Source organism: Nannospalax galili, unplaced genomic scaffold (genome assembly GCF_000622305.1).
Source record: "Nannospalax galili isolate Female #2095 unplaced genomic scaffold, S.galili_v1.0 scaffold137, whole genome shotgun sequence".
NCBI lineage: Eukaryota > Metazoa > Chordata > Mammalia > Rodentia > Spalacidae > Nannospalax > Nannospalax galili.
In genome coordinates this window covers 2,103,259-2,120,418 of record NW_008340203.1, presented here as the reverse complement: position 1 = coordinate 2,120,418, position 17,160 = coordinate 2,103,259, and the positions used below count along the sequence as shown (strand labels likewise).

At 47.5% G+C, this 17,160-nt stretch overlaps 1 protein-coding gene across 1 annotated transcript in view; it reads left to right on the top strand.

Moving 5' to 3' along the window:
* Positions 1 to 9,496: 9,496 nt before the first annotated feature.
* The window catches only part of Cavin1 (caveolae associated protein 1), a 14,165-nt gene continuing 6,501 nt past the window's right edge, over positions 9,497 to 17,160 (top strand). The window contains exon 1 of the mRNA XM_008835297.2: positions 9,497 to 10,386. Within this exon, the coding sequence (XP_008833519.1) occupies positions 9,913 to 10,386 (474 nt within the window). The 5' untranslated portion in view covers positions 9,497 to 9,912. The remainder of the gene's footprint in view (positions 10,387 to 17,160) is intronic.

The following is a 17,160-nucleotide window of genomic DNA, read 5'->3' as shown; positions in this document are numbered from 1 at the left end:
GCATGGATATAAAGTCATCAGGTAGATTTCAACGATTATGTTTTTCACATCTACTAATTATTAAGGAGCAAATTTTTATGCTCTGAAGAATTATTGTTTTTTTATCATTTTTAAAAAAATTTTTAATAACTACATGATTAGAAGAAGCATTTCACTACAGCTTTAACATATTCAGTAACACACTCCAGAGCAAGAGTACATCTCTTTCACAAGTGGGTACAAGTTTCTAGGTTCACAGTTGAGTTAATACAGTTATACAATATTGAATTCTGTGTAATCCCTGTAAGACATAAAATTGAATGAGTTGTTTTGGTTTTTTGTTTTTTGTTTTTTTGTCTTTTTGAAGCAGGGTCTCCCTGTAGCCCCAGCTGTCCTGGAACTCACTATGTAGACCAGGCTGGCCTTGAACTCACAGAGATCCTCCTGCCTCTGCCTCCCAAGTGCTGGGACTACAGGTATGAGCCACCACGCCCAGCTGAATGAGCTTTTTAACCTTTAAAAAAGATCTCCATTTCAATTTAGAATATATTGTTCCTTGCATCTGTGTATGTCTATAAAGTCATGGGGTAGATTTCAATGGTAATGTTTATCACCTCTACTAATTAGCATGACATAAATTTCCATAGATAGGCTGACTAGATTCACCAGAAGGGCAAGTAGTGGGGAATGGCTGGGGTGCCGACAACACAGCAGACAGTAGCGGGGATATCAGACTATAAGGGCTCTATTGGGGAGAGGGAGGCTATGGGAGGGTGCCATCTGGGAAGTGGGTGTATAGTTGAATAAGATGGTTTGGGATGTTCTGTGCGACACACACACACACACACACACACACACACACACCAAAAAAAAAGTTAAAAAAAATTGTGGGGCTAGAGAGATGACTCAGCAATTAAGAACTGGCTGTTCTTGCAGAGGACCAGGGTTCAGTTCCCAGCCCCCACAAGGCAGCTAAGGACCATCTCCAGTTCCAGGGGATCTGGCGCCCTCTTCTGGCCTCTGTGAGCATTGCACATGCATTGTGTACTTCATACTTGCAGTCAAAACACTGGTACACATAGAAAAAAGTAAATAAATAAAATTATATTACATTTATTTATTTGTGTCTATATGTGGGTATGCATGTGTGTAGGAGGTCAGAGAACAATTTACAGGAATCAGTTCTCTCCTTCCACCATGTGGGTCCCTGGGCTCAAACTCAGGTTGTCAGGCTTGGTGGCAAGCATCTTTACCCACTGAAACATCTCAATGTCCCTTCCCTATCTCCTCTTTAAAGAGGGAATTTATGCTAAGTATTATTGGTATGCATATAAATAGTTCACTTATTTAACACAGAAAAATTAAATCTAACCTCCACTTTTGCAATCAGAGTAGCCATATACAACCAGGGAATAATAAGTTGTCGTTTGAGACAGGTTCCTTATTAGTAGTATTTTCTTTCTTTTTTTTTTTTTTGTCTTTTTGAGATAGGGCCTCCCTGTAGCCCCAGCTGACCTGGAATTTGCTATGTAGACCAGGCTGGCCTGGAACTCACAGAGATCCGCCTGCCTCTGCCTCCCAAGTGCTGGGATTAAAGGTGTGTGCCACAATGCTCGTCTACTAGTATTTTTTTAATGTGTATGCAGGCACCTACATGTGCCTGCATGTAGGCAACCGCATCTGTGTCGTGCAATGCCAGAGAACAGAAAAGCCTGTTGGATCCCCTGGAACTGGAGTTAGGACAGTTGTTAGCTGCCATGTAGGTGCTGGGATTCAAACCCAGGTCTTCTGCAAGAACATTCAGTGTTCTTAACTGCTGAGTCATCTCTCCAGCCTGGAAACAGGTTCTTATGTAGCCCAGACTGGCCTCAAACTTGCTATGTAGCCAAGAATGGTCTTGAACACCTGATCTTCTTACCCTTCACCACCAGAGTGCTGGGATTACAGGTGTTCACCATTACAACTGGTTTATATGGTACTGGGGAGTCAAATCAGATTTTGTGCATGCTAGGCAAGCACCCTTCCCACTGAGCTACACTCCCAAAGTTGAGTTTCTTTTAAAATATTGTTTGTGGAGCTGGAGATTTATTTTTGAACATATATTTTTTTGAGACATGGTTTTGTGTCATTATATAATCCATCTGAACTTGAACTCAAAATCCTTCATCTGGGGCTGGAGAGATGGCTCAGTGGTTAAGAGTGCTTACTGCTCTTGAAGAGGACAAGAGTTGGGGTCCCAGCACCCATGTCAGGCAACTCACAACCAATTGTAACTCCAGCTCCAGGGGATTTGACACCTTCTTCTGGTCTCTGCAGGTACCTGCACACGTGTGGAAGGGGAGAAGGAAGCCTTACTTTTGGGAGATTGATCAGAGTCCAGGTTAACTGTTGGAAATACAGGTTTGAACATCTCTATCCCCCCCCAAATAAACCCTAAATTTAGCCAGGTGTGGTAGCACGCACCTTTAATCCAAGCACTTGAGACCCAGAGGCAGGTGGATCTCTGTGTGATGGAGGCCCGCCTAATCTACATATCAAGTTCCAGGTCAGCCAGGGCTACATAGTGAGATACTGGCTCAAAAAAACCCAAAATAAAACAATTGGGGCTGGAGAGATGGCTCAGTGGTTAAGAATTGGTACTACTCTTGCAGAGAATCTGGGTTTGGTTCCCAGCACCCACATGGTGGCTAATAACTGTAACTCTAGTTCCAGAAGACCAGGTGCCCTCTTTTGACCTCCTTGGGCAATGCACACACAGATGCACTTATATACATGTAGACATACCTAAGTGTTTTACTCACACAATAAAATAAATAAAATAAAAATAAAACAACAGGGACTGGAGAAATGGCTCAGTGGTTAAGAGCACTGACTGCTCTTGTAGAGGACCTGGGTTCAATTCCCAGCACCCACATGGTGGCTACGAACCATCCTTAACTCCAGTTCCAGGGGAATCGGAAGCCCTCTTCTGATGTCCGTGGCATTGCACAACACAGGTGCACTCACATGCATACAGGCAATACATTCATACACGTAAAATAAAAATAATAAAAATAAATAAATAACAACAAAATAAAACAAAACCCCAAATTTGAAATATTCCAAAATCTGAAGTGGTTTCAATGCACCTGTGACTTTGCAAGTGAAGAATTCCACATCTGACATTATGTCATGGGTCACAGTCAACACATGAACATAAACCACACATGGTGGCCCACACCAAGAATCTGGGCACTTAAGAGACAGAGGCAAGAGGATTGCCATGAGTTCAAGGCTAGCCTAGGCAATACAGTGAGTACCAGGCCAACCTAAGCTGCAGAGGGACATTCTGTGTCAAGAAATTAAAACAACAATGACAAAAACAAGATGTAAACATACCAAAAATACAGTATAAAATCACCTTGGACTAGGTATAAAAGTATATATGAGATATTAATGAATGCTGTGTGTAGGTTTGGGTACCATCTGTAAAACATATTATTCTGTCATATACATAAATATTCTGAAATCCAAAATACCCCAAATCTAAAACACTTCTGGCCCTAAATATTTTCTTTTTCTTTTTAACTCCAAACTGAATGCTAGACCCTGGTAGGCTGAGGTTTTCCCACATGCTGAAAGTCAGTGAGAAAAACATTGTCCCCTGAACAAAAGCACAACATATATGCTCTTCTCACTTGAGTTAGAAAGCATCACCACCATCCCTTCCCAGCTCATCCTCAACCCCGGGTCCAAGCATTTTCCATAGGGATCCTCAACCTGCATTGGTAAACAGCAGTCCTCCAACCCACTGCCTTTCAAGAATCTCCCAGATACCAGCTAAAGGCACTTGCCACCAAGCCTGATGACTTGACTTCAATCCCTGGGACCACATGGGGAAGGGAAAACTGGATAGTGAAAGCTGTCCTTTGACCTCCATATATATATTTCATAGACACACACACATGTTAATAAATATAGTAATAATAATCAAAGAATCACCCAGATTTAATCTGGTCTCATAGGATTCAGTAATTATTTTAGGACTCTTTGGCTGCTTGAAGAACTCTAACTAGTGCTATTAACAATGTGTTTATTCTGATGAGCCACTGATCCACTGATGGTGCTATTGGCTTTAAATATCTCCCTATTTTAGGATAAGAGGTATGTGTGTGTGTGTGTGTGTGTGTGTGTGTGTGTGTGTGTATGCATGTATGTATTACATGCTGGGGATTGAACTCAGGGCCTTACACCCTAGGTATGCTATTCCACTAAAATATATTCTAGGCCCAATACCTGGTTTGTTTGTTTGTTTGTTTGTTTGTTTGTTTGAAATAGGGTCTCACATAGCTAAGGTGGTTTTAAATTCATTTGTGGTCCTCCTGCCTTGACCTTGAAAATGCTGGGATTTAAGATGTACACCATCACACCTGGTCCACTACAATATATCTTCAGCCCCAATACCTAGTTTATTTGTTTGAAACAGGGTCTCACATAACCAAGGTGGCCTTAAATTCATTATGTATCTGAGGATAACCTTGAATTTCTGGTCCTCCTGCCTTGACCTCGAAAATGCTGGGATTTCATGTGTGCACCACCACACCTGGTCCCAATATCTATTTTATTTTTATTTTTTATTTTATTTTATTTTATTTTATTTTATTTATTTTATTGAGATGGAATCTCATGTAGCCCAGGCTGACCTTGAACTCATTGGTATGTAGCCAAAGATGACCTTGAACTCTTCTGCCTCCACATCCCAACTCCTGGGATTGCAAATGTGTGTCACCACACTTCGCTTCCGACATACTAACTTTCAAAGAAGAGAAGAAGGAATTTTTGAGGAGGCGAAATGTACAAATAATATAGGCACTTTTCAGAGACATCATGAAGACAACGGTCTAAAGCTAGTGGGGGGAAGTGTATGCTTTCGTTGCAGCTGTGAGCCATGTGCTGAGAGCTGGCCTTGGTTTCTCCAAAGTGAGGACACATCATCCATGCCAACCGTTTATTATTCACAAAACACTGTCTCCCTGGGATCTCTCGCAGCTGGGATCCAAAGCTCCTTTGAACGCAGTGCTACTTTTGCTGAGTTTTCCTAAATGTAAACTAGTAAAACTGAAGGCAGAGCCATGATGGGAGGGGGGATAGGCAAAGCCTGGCTACCCTATTTTCATAACTCACGCTGTTTCCAGGGTTCTGAGGGTTCCTTCCTTTCTATCTTACGGAAACTCCTCCACCCTGGGAACCCTCTTCCTCTCCCCAGAAGTTGATTCTCGAAGATTCTTGCCCTTTATTCAACAAATGCATGGCTGGAGGAATATGATAGAACGCTTAGAGATTCTAGCTGCTGATATGGTTGCGTCTTGGTGGGATTTTGTTTTGTTTTTCTGCACCAAAGCAAACGTTTGCTTTAACCCTAGTATCCCTTTTATGGATTCTTTCTCAGCAGCGGAAGCACACAGTGGAGCCCCAGGCCTTCAGCCAGCTGTGAGCAATGGAAAATGCGAACGACCCTGAACGCTAGCAAGGCGTGCTGATTGCAATTACAAAGGAAGACAAATCGCTAAATTCCACCGAACAGGAGTGGAACTCTCTGGAAAGGGTTGCTCTGCCCTAGGTCTGAGTGTTGCAGGCATGCCCCTGGTTGGAATTAGCTCGCATTTAATAAGAAAGGGAGCTGGGAGAAGCTTGCTTACTGACGTAGACGTTTCTACAACACAGCTTTGCAGAGCTAGAGCCCTTTTGCAAAACTTCTCTCTGAAAGAGGCATCAGCTGAGTCAGAACTGTATACCCGGGATTTCCCCTGGGACATTGCTTGACTCATCCACAAGTACTGACATTCCTTTTTGAAGGCGTGGAATAGAAATACTTTCCTGGAGGGAAAGCCAGATTGATGTTGATTTAATAATTTCTTTAGCTAGCACATAGCCATAAAACAAATCAACCATAAAAACTCCTCTTTAATAGGTAATCTATAAATGTCCATTGATAGGGAACTGGTTGAATAAGTTATTAATACATTGGAAAACAGGACTGTTCTATATGGAAAAAAATCTTGGAAAATATTAACAACTGAAAAAGTATATATATATATATGTGTGTGTGTATATATATATATATAGACCCTACATGCAGAAATACTTTCTTTTTTAAAAAAATATTTATTTTATATGTGTATGAGTGTATTGCCTGAACATATGTAAGTGCACCTGTGTTGTGCAATGCCCATGGAAGTCAGAAGAGGGTGTCAGATTCCCTGGAACTGGAGTTTCAGGCAGTTGTTAGCCACCATGTAGCCCCAACCAAGATCTTTCTTCTTTCCATTCTTTCCTCCTTTCTTCCTCCCCTCCCCTCCCCTCCTCTCCCCTCCCTCCCTCTCTCTCTTTCTTTCTTCCTTCTTTCTTCTTTCTTTCCAATACAGAGTCTCACTATGTAGCCCTGACTGGCCTTGAATTCACAGAGATTTTCCTGCCTCTGCCTCCTGAGTACTGGGATTAAAAGTGTGTAACCACCACATATGGCTTTTTTTTTTTTTTTTTAATAAATAGAGTCTTGCTATCATAGTCTAAGCTGGCCTCAAACTCACAATCCTCCTGTTTCAGCATCTCAAGTGCTGGGATTGCAGGCATGTAGGACCACACTTAGCTTGTGTGTGCAGAAACTTTTTATAGAAAATGCCAAAGAAAATACTCATGATAGTTTTCTAAGAGGGAAGAAAACCAGTTACTTGGACAGGAGTGAAAATAGTTCCTCAATTGCCATGGTGCAGCAAATCTTTAACCCTCGTATGCTAGAGACGGAGGCAGGAAAATCACCATAAGTGTGAGGCTAGCCTGAGTTACATAGAAAGACCCTGTCTCAACAAACAAAACAGTTGGACTTGGTGGCTCTTACCTATGATCCCACCACTCAGAATGCTGAGGCAGGAGGATTGCTGCAAGTTCAAGGCCAGCCCATTATAGAATGGGAGTTCTAGGTCAGTTTGGGCTACTATGTGAGACCATTCTCAAAACACCAAAACAAGGGACTTGAGAGATAGCTCAGTTGTTAAGAGCACTTGCTGCTTTTGCAGAGGACCCAGGTTTGATTCCGAGCACCCAAATAGCAGCTAACAACCGCCTGTAACTCCAGTTCCAGGGGAATTCGGCGACCTCTTCTGAACTCCACAGGTATTGTATGACACAGGTGCACTTACATGCATGCAGGCAATACACCCATACACATAAAAAGTAAAAAAATAATAAATAAAAAATAACAAAACAAATAGGCAAATACCGCCTCCCCTTTCACTGTATTTCTTTGTATGCTATTTGCAATCTGCACCTTGCCTTCCACTTGTTAAATAAAGTAATTAGGGGCTGGCAGGATGGTACAACAGGTAAAGGACTTGCTACCAAGCCTGATGATCTGAGTTGGATCCCCAGTACCTATGGTGAAAGGAGAGAACTGACTCCCAAAAGTTGTCCTCTGACCTCTGTACACTGATGCCTGCACACACACACAATAATAATAATAAATTTAAAATGTGATCAATTATTAAAATTTAGGAAACTTGAAGGTCCAGGAAGTCCCTCTACTGTCACTCTTTTCTTTTTCCTCAAACCTTTATCAGTTCTCAATAGAAAGAACTTAAATTGTTATATTTCGCATAATTTTTTTTTTTTTTAGATTTTATGTATGAGCATTTTGCCTGAAGGTAGCTAAATGCACTATGTGGGTGCAGTACAGGCAGGGGATCCCTGGAGTTACAGATCATTGTGAGATGTCATGTGAGTGCCGGGAACCAAATCTTAAGTCCTCTGCAAGAGCAGCAAGTGCTCTTAACCACTGATCCATCTCTGCAGATCCTGGCCTGGAACTCACTATACAGACCAGGCTGGCCTTGAACTCACAGAGATCCACCTGCCTCTGCCTCTGCCTCCCAAGTGCTGGGATTAAAGGCGTGCACCACTATGCCCGGCTCCTATTGTATTTATTTTTAAAAATTATGTGAATGTGTGTGTGTCTCGATGTGAGTATGCCACATGTGTGGGTGTCCACAGAAACCAAAAGAGGGCATGGGATCCCTTGGAGCTAGAGTTAGAGGCAGTTGTGAGCTGAGTGCTGAAAACTGAATTCTGGTCCTTAACTCTTAACTGCTGAACCATCTTTCCAGTCCTCTGAAATATTATTTTGAAAACAGGTAGTCAGTTTGGAGAAATGGCTCAGCAGTTAGGAACACTTGCTGCTCTTGTAGAGGGACCCAGTTCGGTTCTTAGCACCCACAGCAGGTGGCTCACAACCACCTGTAACTCCAGCTCTAGGGAAAATCCCATGCCCTCTTTTGGCTTCCTCTGTAACCACTCATGTGCACACACTAATTAAAAATAAAAAAAACTGGTAACCTGACAGTTGTAGTGGTTATATAATACACACTTTTATGCAGTAGTTCACTTTTCTTGAACCTCAAATGAGAAATCCTGTTGTTTCTGAGGAAACAGCTGTTGGCGTGTTGGGAGGAATATTTTATTCAATTGTCAGGAAAGCTCTATATGCTACATGGAGTTCTGCTCCTTGACAGGTTGGTGGGTTGACTGGATTAATGACACTTGGGTCCCCACAGAGCTGTTTTTCACTCTTCTTAATGATAGTGAATAACGGGCTAGAAGTGACCTTTTGCCGAGTCCATCCAGCTGGGGAACCCCAAGCCTGGTTTCCTAAGCAGGGAAAAGGTTTGGGGCATTTCTGTGAGAAAGGGAGTTGGGCGGCTCCAGGAACTCGTGCTGAGGTTCAGAGGAGGGAGGAGGGGCAGCCTCTGTCTCTGGACCTCTGTGCTAAAGACTCTTCTGCCGACTCAGAAAGGCCTCATTCTTCGTATCCACCTTTAAGGAAACTTTGTTTCAGTTAATCCTTAGGCCAGTAGTGGATGGCCGGTGGTTGCCGCTTCCTGTTCCAGTGAAGGGCTCTGGGTGCTTGTGGAATCCAGAGATTTAGGGCTTAGTGCAAATGCCCTGGGTAGCCTGGAGTGAACCCTGGCGAGCCACCTGCTTTCTCTTGGCCTCCTTTCTCTCTCAGATAAGGAGATGGGATTCCACGATCTCCCCGAATGCTTACCTAGACTCTGGGATTCAGAGAAGACTGAACACTAAATTCCACTCTCTGAAGTCAGAATCAGGTCCATTTCTGCTGGAGGAGACAGGGAAAGGTGATTTTAGAAAGGTGACTAAAAGGCTTTATTTTATGTTCATTTCTCACCTTAATCCTGCTCTGTCCTGGGAATCCTAAAAGGAACCCCTTTAACGTCACTCCTAGCACCCTGCAGGCTTTGGGAACAGTGGCAAGTAACTCAGTGTACAGAACAGCGAAGGGGGACTCACAGATCTCTTTGAAAAAGATAATATAGGGCAACGTTCCTACAAGGATACTAAGCGAAAGCAAATACAACATTTGCCTACACCTAATTCCCGTAAATCCCAACGTGTTCTTAAAGGGCTGGAGTAGGTTTGTGGATGAGAAAAAAGAAAGAGGAAAAGTAGAGCGCAGCCCTAGGACCTGATTGCTTTCCCCAGCCCACATTCCTCAGCCCCAGTCCGGCTCCCACCGCCTCCGCTGCTAAGGGGGGGCCCTAGTCTCCCGCTCCAACTATTCCAACCATCCTGGGCAGGGTGGGGCGCTCGGCTCTCGGGTCCCCCTCGCTGCCCCTCCCTGGTCGGTCTCCCCTTCGGCCCAGGTTCCTCCCTTTCTGGGGTGGAGCCAGCCAATGGGGGAACAAGACTCCGAGTTTGGCCTGGGAGCCAGGCAGCTGGAGGATCCCCCGCCCCACAGTTCTGGCTGGCGTCCCGGTGCGCACGGACGTGGCTCGAGTTTCCTCCGCTCTCGGCTGCGCCTCGCTTTCCCTCTCTCGCTCCTCCTTCTCTCCCCATCTCCCGCTCCAGCTCCACTCGGCCGGCTCCGCACGGCTCTGGGAAGCCATGGAGGACGTCACACTCCATATCGTCGAGCGGCCGTTTTCCGGGTACCCCGATGCCTCCGAGGGCTCCGAGCCTAGTCCGGTGGCGGCACCCGCCATCGAGGAGCCGTCGGGGGCCGGCTCTGACGAGCTGATCAAGTCGGACCAGGTAAACGGCGTGCTGGTGCTGAGCCTTCTGGATAAAATCATCGGCGCCGTCGACCAGATCCAGCTGACCCAAGCCCAGTTGGAGGAGCGACAGGCAGAGATGGAGGGCGCCGTGCAAAGCATCCAGGGCGAGCTGAGCAAGCTGGGCAAAGCGCATGCCACCACGAGTAACACGGTGAGCAAGTTGCTGGAGAAGGTGCGCAAGGTCAGCGTCAACGTGAAGACGGTGCGCGGCAGCCTGGAGCGCCAGGCCGGCCAGATCAAGAAGCTGGAGGTCAACGAGGCGGAGCTGCTGCGGCGCCGCAACTTTAAAGTCATGATCTACCAGGTGAGGCCGCAGGGCGGACCGCGCCCAGAGCTTGAGCACCCAGCTCTGGTCCCCCGGGAGAGCTTGACCACCCAGCCCTAGTACCCCGGCCTGGGCTCCGGCTGGGGAGACCTGGCTGCAGGGCTCCTCTCTGCCAGCCTGGCCCCGCGGGAGTGGTCAGGGACTTCACCCTCCTCCAGCAAGCAGGGCTCGGGTGGGGTTCGGGGAGCGGCGGACTCTTGGGGTGCATCGAGGGGCGCGTTCTGGACCCTGCGCCTCCCCACCCAGCCCCTCCCTGCGCTAACTCTTAGCGGAAAAGTTAGAGGGTTGGACTCCGGGACGCTGGCTCCTCCCAGCTTGTCTCTGTCTTCCTAGGTGGAGAGAGTTTTGGGGGGACTAGCCGAGATCCTTTGGCGGTCCTTGGGGCCCCTCTGTAAGTGGACACTGGTCGGTGGCGGGTTCCGGCCCTGGGGCCTCCGGCGCTGCGGGCCCGATATAGCGGGTGATTCAAGGCTCAGGCACGCATCAGCAGGGGCTGTGCCAGGCAACGGACACGACCGTCAGCCCCCCTCAGTCGACCCCACGCCCCCGCACCAGCCTCCACTACCCACGCGCGTTCCCTTGTTGCGATCTGTCCCTGGCCCCCAGGAGCTTTCAGGCCCATGGAGACACTCTATCCAGCGCAGCGCTGGTGCCCTCGGCCTCCTGGAAGCGGGTGGGGTGGGTAGGGGTGGGCGTTTGGAGCACAAGAGGGGCTGGTGGAGGTGGCGATCTGGGTGAGGTGAATCACCCCGCATGTCTGCGGGGGCGATATCCGTGCCCGGGAGGTGAGAGCAGGAAGAGGCTGACTCGCCCCGGGCTCCACCCGGGTGGTTTGCACCGCTCCTCATTCCTCTGGCCAGAATACAAACCTACTTTTTTGTATCCTAACTCCCAAAGCAGCTGAGAATCTCCGTGTTGTTTTGCCTCTGCCCTCCCCACCCCGACCCCATTAGGAGTAAGTCTGAGCTGAGGGCCTGGTGCTCTTCCCTGTCCGGAGCCCTGACTGCTCTCCTGCTGGTTTCTCCCAGGGCTTGTTGGGCCTGGTTGATGCTCCCACACCTAGAAGGATCGAGAAGGCTGTTAGGGGTTAGTTTACAAAACTGAAGGGAAGGAAAGAAAAGGAAAGCTGGGTTTCCCAGGTCTGCTACCTGTAAGACCCCCGGGTCAGGGAGCTGTAGTGACTTGGCTGCCTCGGGGCTTGGTCAAGCTGGTTCCCAGTGTCCATGTGCAGTGAAGTCCTTGGCTTGGTTTCTCTAAGGGATTTCTCTCAAAAGACCTTGGTTTTCACAGTTTTCATACCTGCGATCCCAGCATTCCAGAGGCCAGGGCTGGAGGATTGAAAGTTTGAGGCCAGCCAGTCTGGGGGGCACATGATCCTGTCTAGTAGAAGAAAATGTTTCCTTAGAGCTGTTTCAACTTAATGTAACTGCTTAGAGGAGGCAAGTTGGGGTGTGTATGTGGCTGTGAGATGTTTTTTGTGATGTCTGAGGTGGGGAATGGCACCTAGGGAAAGAGAACAGGATAGGGTCCAGGATAGCAAGCCAGCTCTCTCCTTCAGAACCTAGTGTGACAGAGGCTTGCCACAAACAGTTTGGTAGGTGACTTTCTCATTTTAAATGTCTCAGGCTATGGAGCCTGGGGAAGTTCTCAGCATGGAGGAATCCTCCCTTTGCCAAAGGTGGGGGAGTCTTGAGAGGAAAGGATGGGTATTGGGTTGGGGAAGACCTCTTTGCAGAGGCCAGTGGCATTCTGTTCTGCTCCTTTCCTCTCCAGCATTTGGCAGACATCACTATCTGTAGTGTGTTTGTGTGTGTGTGTGTGTGTGTGTGTGTGTGTGTGTGTGTAGGCACCGGAACTGAAAGACAACATTCACAAGATGGCTTTGTATCAAGCCAGGGCCACTTCGTGGTAGAAAGAGGTTGTGCCCCCAACCCACATCAGAAAGAAACAACTAAGAACTAAAATGGTCCCTACCCTGGGGGGAGTGCAGAGGTAAGGAATGGCTTTCAGTACATGGGTTGGGACTCAGGGTTGCAGAACTTCCCTGAGCTGCAGCACAGATGTCCCAGGTGGGGGTGAGAGGGTATGACCTCCAGTGCTCAAGAAAAACTGAGGCCTCGCCTCCCAGATCTGCAAAGGTCCAGGGTCTGAGAAGTGAATGGGGTAAAAATAGCCACCTGTCTTTGCAGGACTGGGGGCAGCAGTGTCTATGGGAAAAGTCAGGATAAGGAGGCAGGATGCTTGGCTTTGGTGAGTGGAGAGAGAGAGAGAAAGAGAGAGAGAGAGAGAGAGAGAGAGAGAGAGAGAGAGAGAGAGGAGCGAGGAGAGAGAGAGCCAGCTCAGAGACTGAGAGAGACAGAGAGATCGACACAGAGAGACAGACACAGAGAGACAGACACAGAGAGAGGGAAACAGACACAGAGTGATAGGCGGGGGGGGGAGAGAGAGAGAGAGAGAGAGAGAGAGAGAGAGAGAGAGACTGACTCAGTTTATTTATTTAGACCCAGCTGGCCTCAAACTCACAGAACTCCTCCTGCCCCTGCCTCTCAAGTGCTGGATTAAAGTTGTGTTCCACCATATCTGGCTGATACTGATACAAGTTTTTTAGAGGGAAAGAGGAGGGGGGATTCTGCATTCTCCACTACAGATGTGGGAAATCATTATGTTGCAGTGGGGACACTGTAAAATAAGGTACCAAAAGTATGGAGGCCCCAATAATGTGATTAGGACAACTGGCCACCTTGTTCCTGGGTCGGGGGACTCCCTTGTGTGACCACAAATAAAAGCTAGTAGTTTGGCGTTTCCATTCTGTCCTGTCAGGCTTAGCTAGGCAACAGCTAGTGAAGGGGAGAAGCGAATTCTACCAGTGTTGGTAGACTGAGGACTGTTGGGAGGGTTCAACCACACTGTGCAGATGGAGGCAGTTGCTCTGAACTACCATGCAACCTGGGAGAGCTGCAACTCACAGAGCCACATGTACAAGCTATAATTTGGACACTTTCAGAGTTATATTAGACTCTAGAAGGCAAGATAAAGTGGAAATGAATGCTTTCTGGAATTTTTTATTCTCCTAGTCTCACGCATGCTAGACAAACACTTTCCAACTGACCTACATCCCCAGACCTTGAAATAGATTTGTTGAGGCAAAGTTGGTAACTCATCCAACCTGCTCCAAGAGCTTGGGGTTAGGACCCAGAAGCATTTAAGGGATTAGGTCACACATGGGCATTAAAGGGAGGACCGTATGGCTGGAATGAGGGCTTGTTGGCTTCTCCTCCCCAAATCCTCACCCAGCCTTTAATTCCTTCCTTCCTGTACTCCAGTGGACCACAGCTACCTATCTCCAGAACCCTAAACCTTTATCTAAAAATATTCTCAGCTTGATGCTCTGGTCCCCTAGAGCCTGTGTCTGCCATGCTGTTCCCCCAAACAGATGAGGTTTTTGGGGGGGTTGTTTGTTTGGGTCAGAGTCCAAAGCAGACAAGGTATTTTTAGGGGCATTCCCAGGACTGGAGGAAATCTTACTGTCTGCTCACTCTATCCTCTTTTAAAGTAAAATCTGATTATTGTAAAAGTCAGAGTTTAAAAGGTGAAGTAATGGCATAAAGCTGGCATCTGGCAGCAAGAGAACATAGAACATTGTCCTAAGCAACAGCCTCAGAGGTGAGGGATGGCTAGTGCCACTTTTTGAAACCTCCATCATTGTGAGGATTTCACTATGAGGGAGGAAGTCACTTGCCTATTGTCCCTTAAGTGAAATGGTGGGTTGAAGTGGTTAAGAGCACTGATTGTTTTTTGCAGAAGACCCAGGTTCAAATCCCAGCACCCACATGGCAGCTAACAACTGTAATTCCAGTTCCAGGGGTTCTTACATCCTCTTCTGTCCTGCATGGGTACTGCATGACACGGTGTACTAACATACATGCAGGCAATACACTCATACACATAAAATAAAAATAAATTAAAATAAAGAAACTGGGGCCAGCAGAATAGGATGGTGCACACCTGTAATTCCCATTCTCTGGAGGATTGTGAGTTTGGGATCAGCCTAGGCTGCTGCTGCTTAGTGATAATCTCTCTCAAAATGACCACGACCACCACCACCACCACCAATAACAAAACAGAAAACAAGGAATACGGATGTAGCCTAATTGGTAGAGTGCTTGCTTAGCATACACAAAGCCCTGGATTCAATCTTCAGCACCCAAAACTCTGTAATACCAGCACTCAGGAGGTAGAGGGGCAGAAAGGTCAAAAGTCAAGGTGATTCTCAACTACATAGCCAGTGTGAAGCCAGCCTGGGCTACACAAGAGCCTGTCCAAACAAACAAACCAACAAACAATCCTGGCCAGACCCAGATATATCCCTTTTTACTAGGATGCTCTGTGGGGTGTGTGTGTGTGTGTGTGTGTGTGTGTGTGTGTGTGTGTGTGTGTGTGTGTGGCATTGGAGCACTGGTGACTATTAACTGCTCAAGCTCCTGAGTGTGGAAACTGAGGCAATGAACCATCACCCAGCCTCATAACAGTGGGAGGGAAGGGTGCCCTGTGTAAAGATTGAGCTCCAGGCCTGCTTTGGATGTACCTGGCTTTGGCTCCATTTCTAGGAGAAGGCCGTTTTCTACCTTCTGCCATTTTTCCCTCCTCCCTGACCTGCTGTTTGGGGGTTTCGTGAATACATGCTTCACTGAACACTGCTATTGTCTAAGTATGGTGCTGCACTCAGCTGTCCCTCTCCTGACTTCTAATTGCCAAAGCAAAAGTGTCAGCTCATCGTTGACTGGAGGAGGTAGAGTTGGAAGTGGCTGTTGGGAGCCCTGTAGACCTATGGATCCTGAAGATAGCTTGGTCTTTAGATTCTGATTTCTCTGTGCTTTTTAATGTCTGCTATTCTGAGCCCTGGGTGTCAAGGGAGGCAAGAGGTGGGAACATGGCCAAAGGGAAGTAGCCAGGGACTTCTTCCACGCCTGCCCCTCCTCCTATCCGGGCTGGATCGTGCCCACCCTGCCTTGGGGAATAGCAAGAAGGTGGGGGGAGTGTGTCTCTTTCGCTAATTGGCGCCTCCCTGCTAGATTCTACCAACTGGTCTCAGGTCCGTGTGTCCCCGTCTGTCCCCCCCCACCTCCCACCCCCACTCCCCAATAGCTGTGTTCATCTCACAACAGTGGCCTTGATAGGATAGAAAGTAGGAACCAAGGATGGGATTAGGGAGGATCCTAGAGGACAGGAGGGAGGCAGATGGGTTTAAGTTGTGCTTATTACTTCGTGATTTGGGTTTGTCCCAGCCCTTCCAGCCCTAGGATCTTCCTAATGAAGAATTTTAAATGTGGTTTCTCTCTGCCCTAATCCTTTGTGTGACCTCTCCCTCTCCACCAGCTCCAACTCTGCATGCCACAGAGGCCTTTCTCCCAACCACTCCTCACCTATCCCAAGCCCCATTTAACCCCTTTTCCTCATCTTAGCCCAAGAAGAAGCCGAATGCACCCTCTGGTCCAGCCACACCCAAGATCGTGCCTTTTGACCTCCTGCCTGAGACTGAGCCCTTTGACCTGAAGCCTGAGACAGTGCCTGAGTGCCCAGCCTTTGATCAGATGCCCAGGCTGCTGCCCTATTACCCAGAGCCTGGGCCTTGACCCACCCCAGAAGAGCCAACAGCTGGTGGGGGCATCTAGAATCTCCTGGGACCCTGGGGCCAGTGGGCACAGGGTGTAACTCTAGGCTATGATCAGCTTATTGCTTGGTGGGAGTCAGTGCCTGGACCGCCACTCCTGTTCAAGTCACTGCCTGCTGCTGGCTGATGACGGGTATTGGAAAAACATTTGTGTTATGCAGAGTTCAGGCAAATGTGGTGTGCGCTTGGGGGTGGGAGGTGAATGGGAGTGTTCTCTCCTCCTTGGGTGGTGGTGTTTTTTTTTTTTTTTTTTCTTCCCAGTGCTGGGAATGGAACTCATGCATGCCAGGCAAATGCTCTCCCACAGAACTCTATCCCCAGTGGTTGACTTCTGTTTTCATAGAACAGTTCCCAGCACCAAACTTGAGCTGCACCCAAAAGCTGCCTTGCATGAAGCTGCATGAACCGGGGGCGTGGCTTCTGATGCTCTCTTTCCCCCTCTCCTACCACCCCCTCCACAGGGATAGGCCACTTCTGCTCAAAGCCTCTCTGGAGGGGCGCCCTCATGAGACCCAGGCCTGGAGGTTTTTCTGTGCCCTCTCCACCCCATCTCTGTGGATGAGGAAAACATGTACATTTCTTTTTTTCTCTTGTAAATTTTTTCTTATAAAATGTTTTGCAAAGAGATCCCTTATGTTTGCCAGATCCTGCCTAGGGCAGGGCACCCAAAAGCTGCCAGCTCAGAGAGGCCCAAAGGGGAGACATCTTGGCTGGCTACAGTGCGCAAGGCTTCCTGACTCCTTTTTTAATTTTTACTTTTTATATTTTTCTGTTTCCATGATCATCCCCTCAAGGAACCCTTTTAGATATTTTTCCTCCCTCTTGAAAATTTAATACTATAGATATGCTTCATGGAAGGTCTTCGGAGCACAACAGTCCATTTTAATATCCAAGTCCCTGCCACCTCCAAGAATCTACCCTCTTGGGGACAGTGTCACCCCCATCAAGAAAACATACTATAGGGGGCTCAGCGGTTAAGAACACTGGTTGTTCTTGCAGAAGACCTGGGTTCGAATCCCAGCACCCACATGGCAGCTAACAACTGTCTGTAACTCCAGTTCCAGGGGATCTGACAGCCTCTT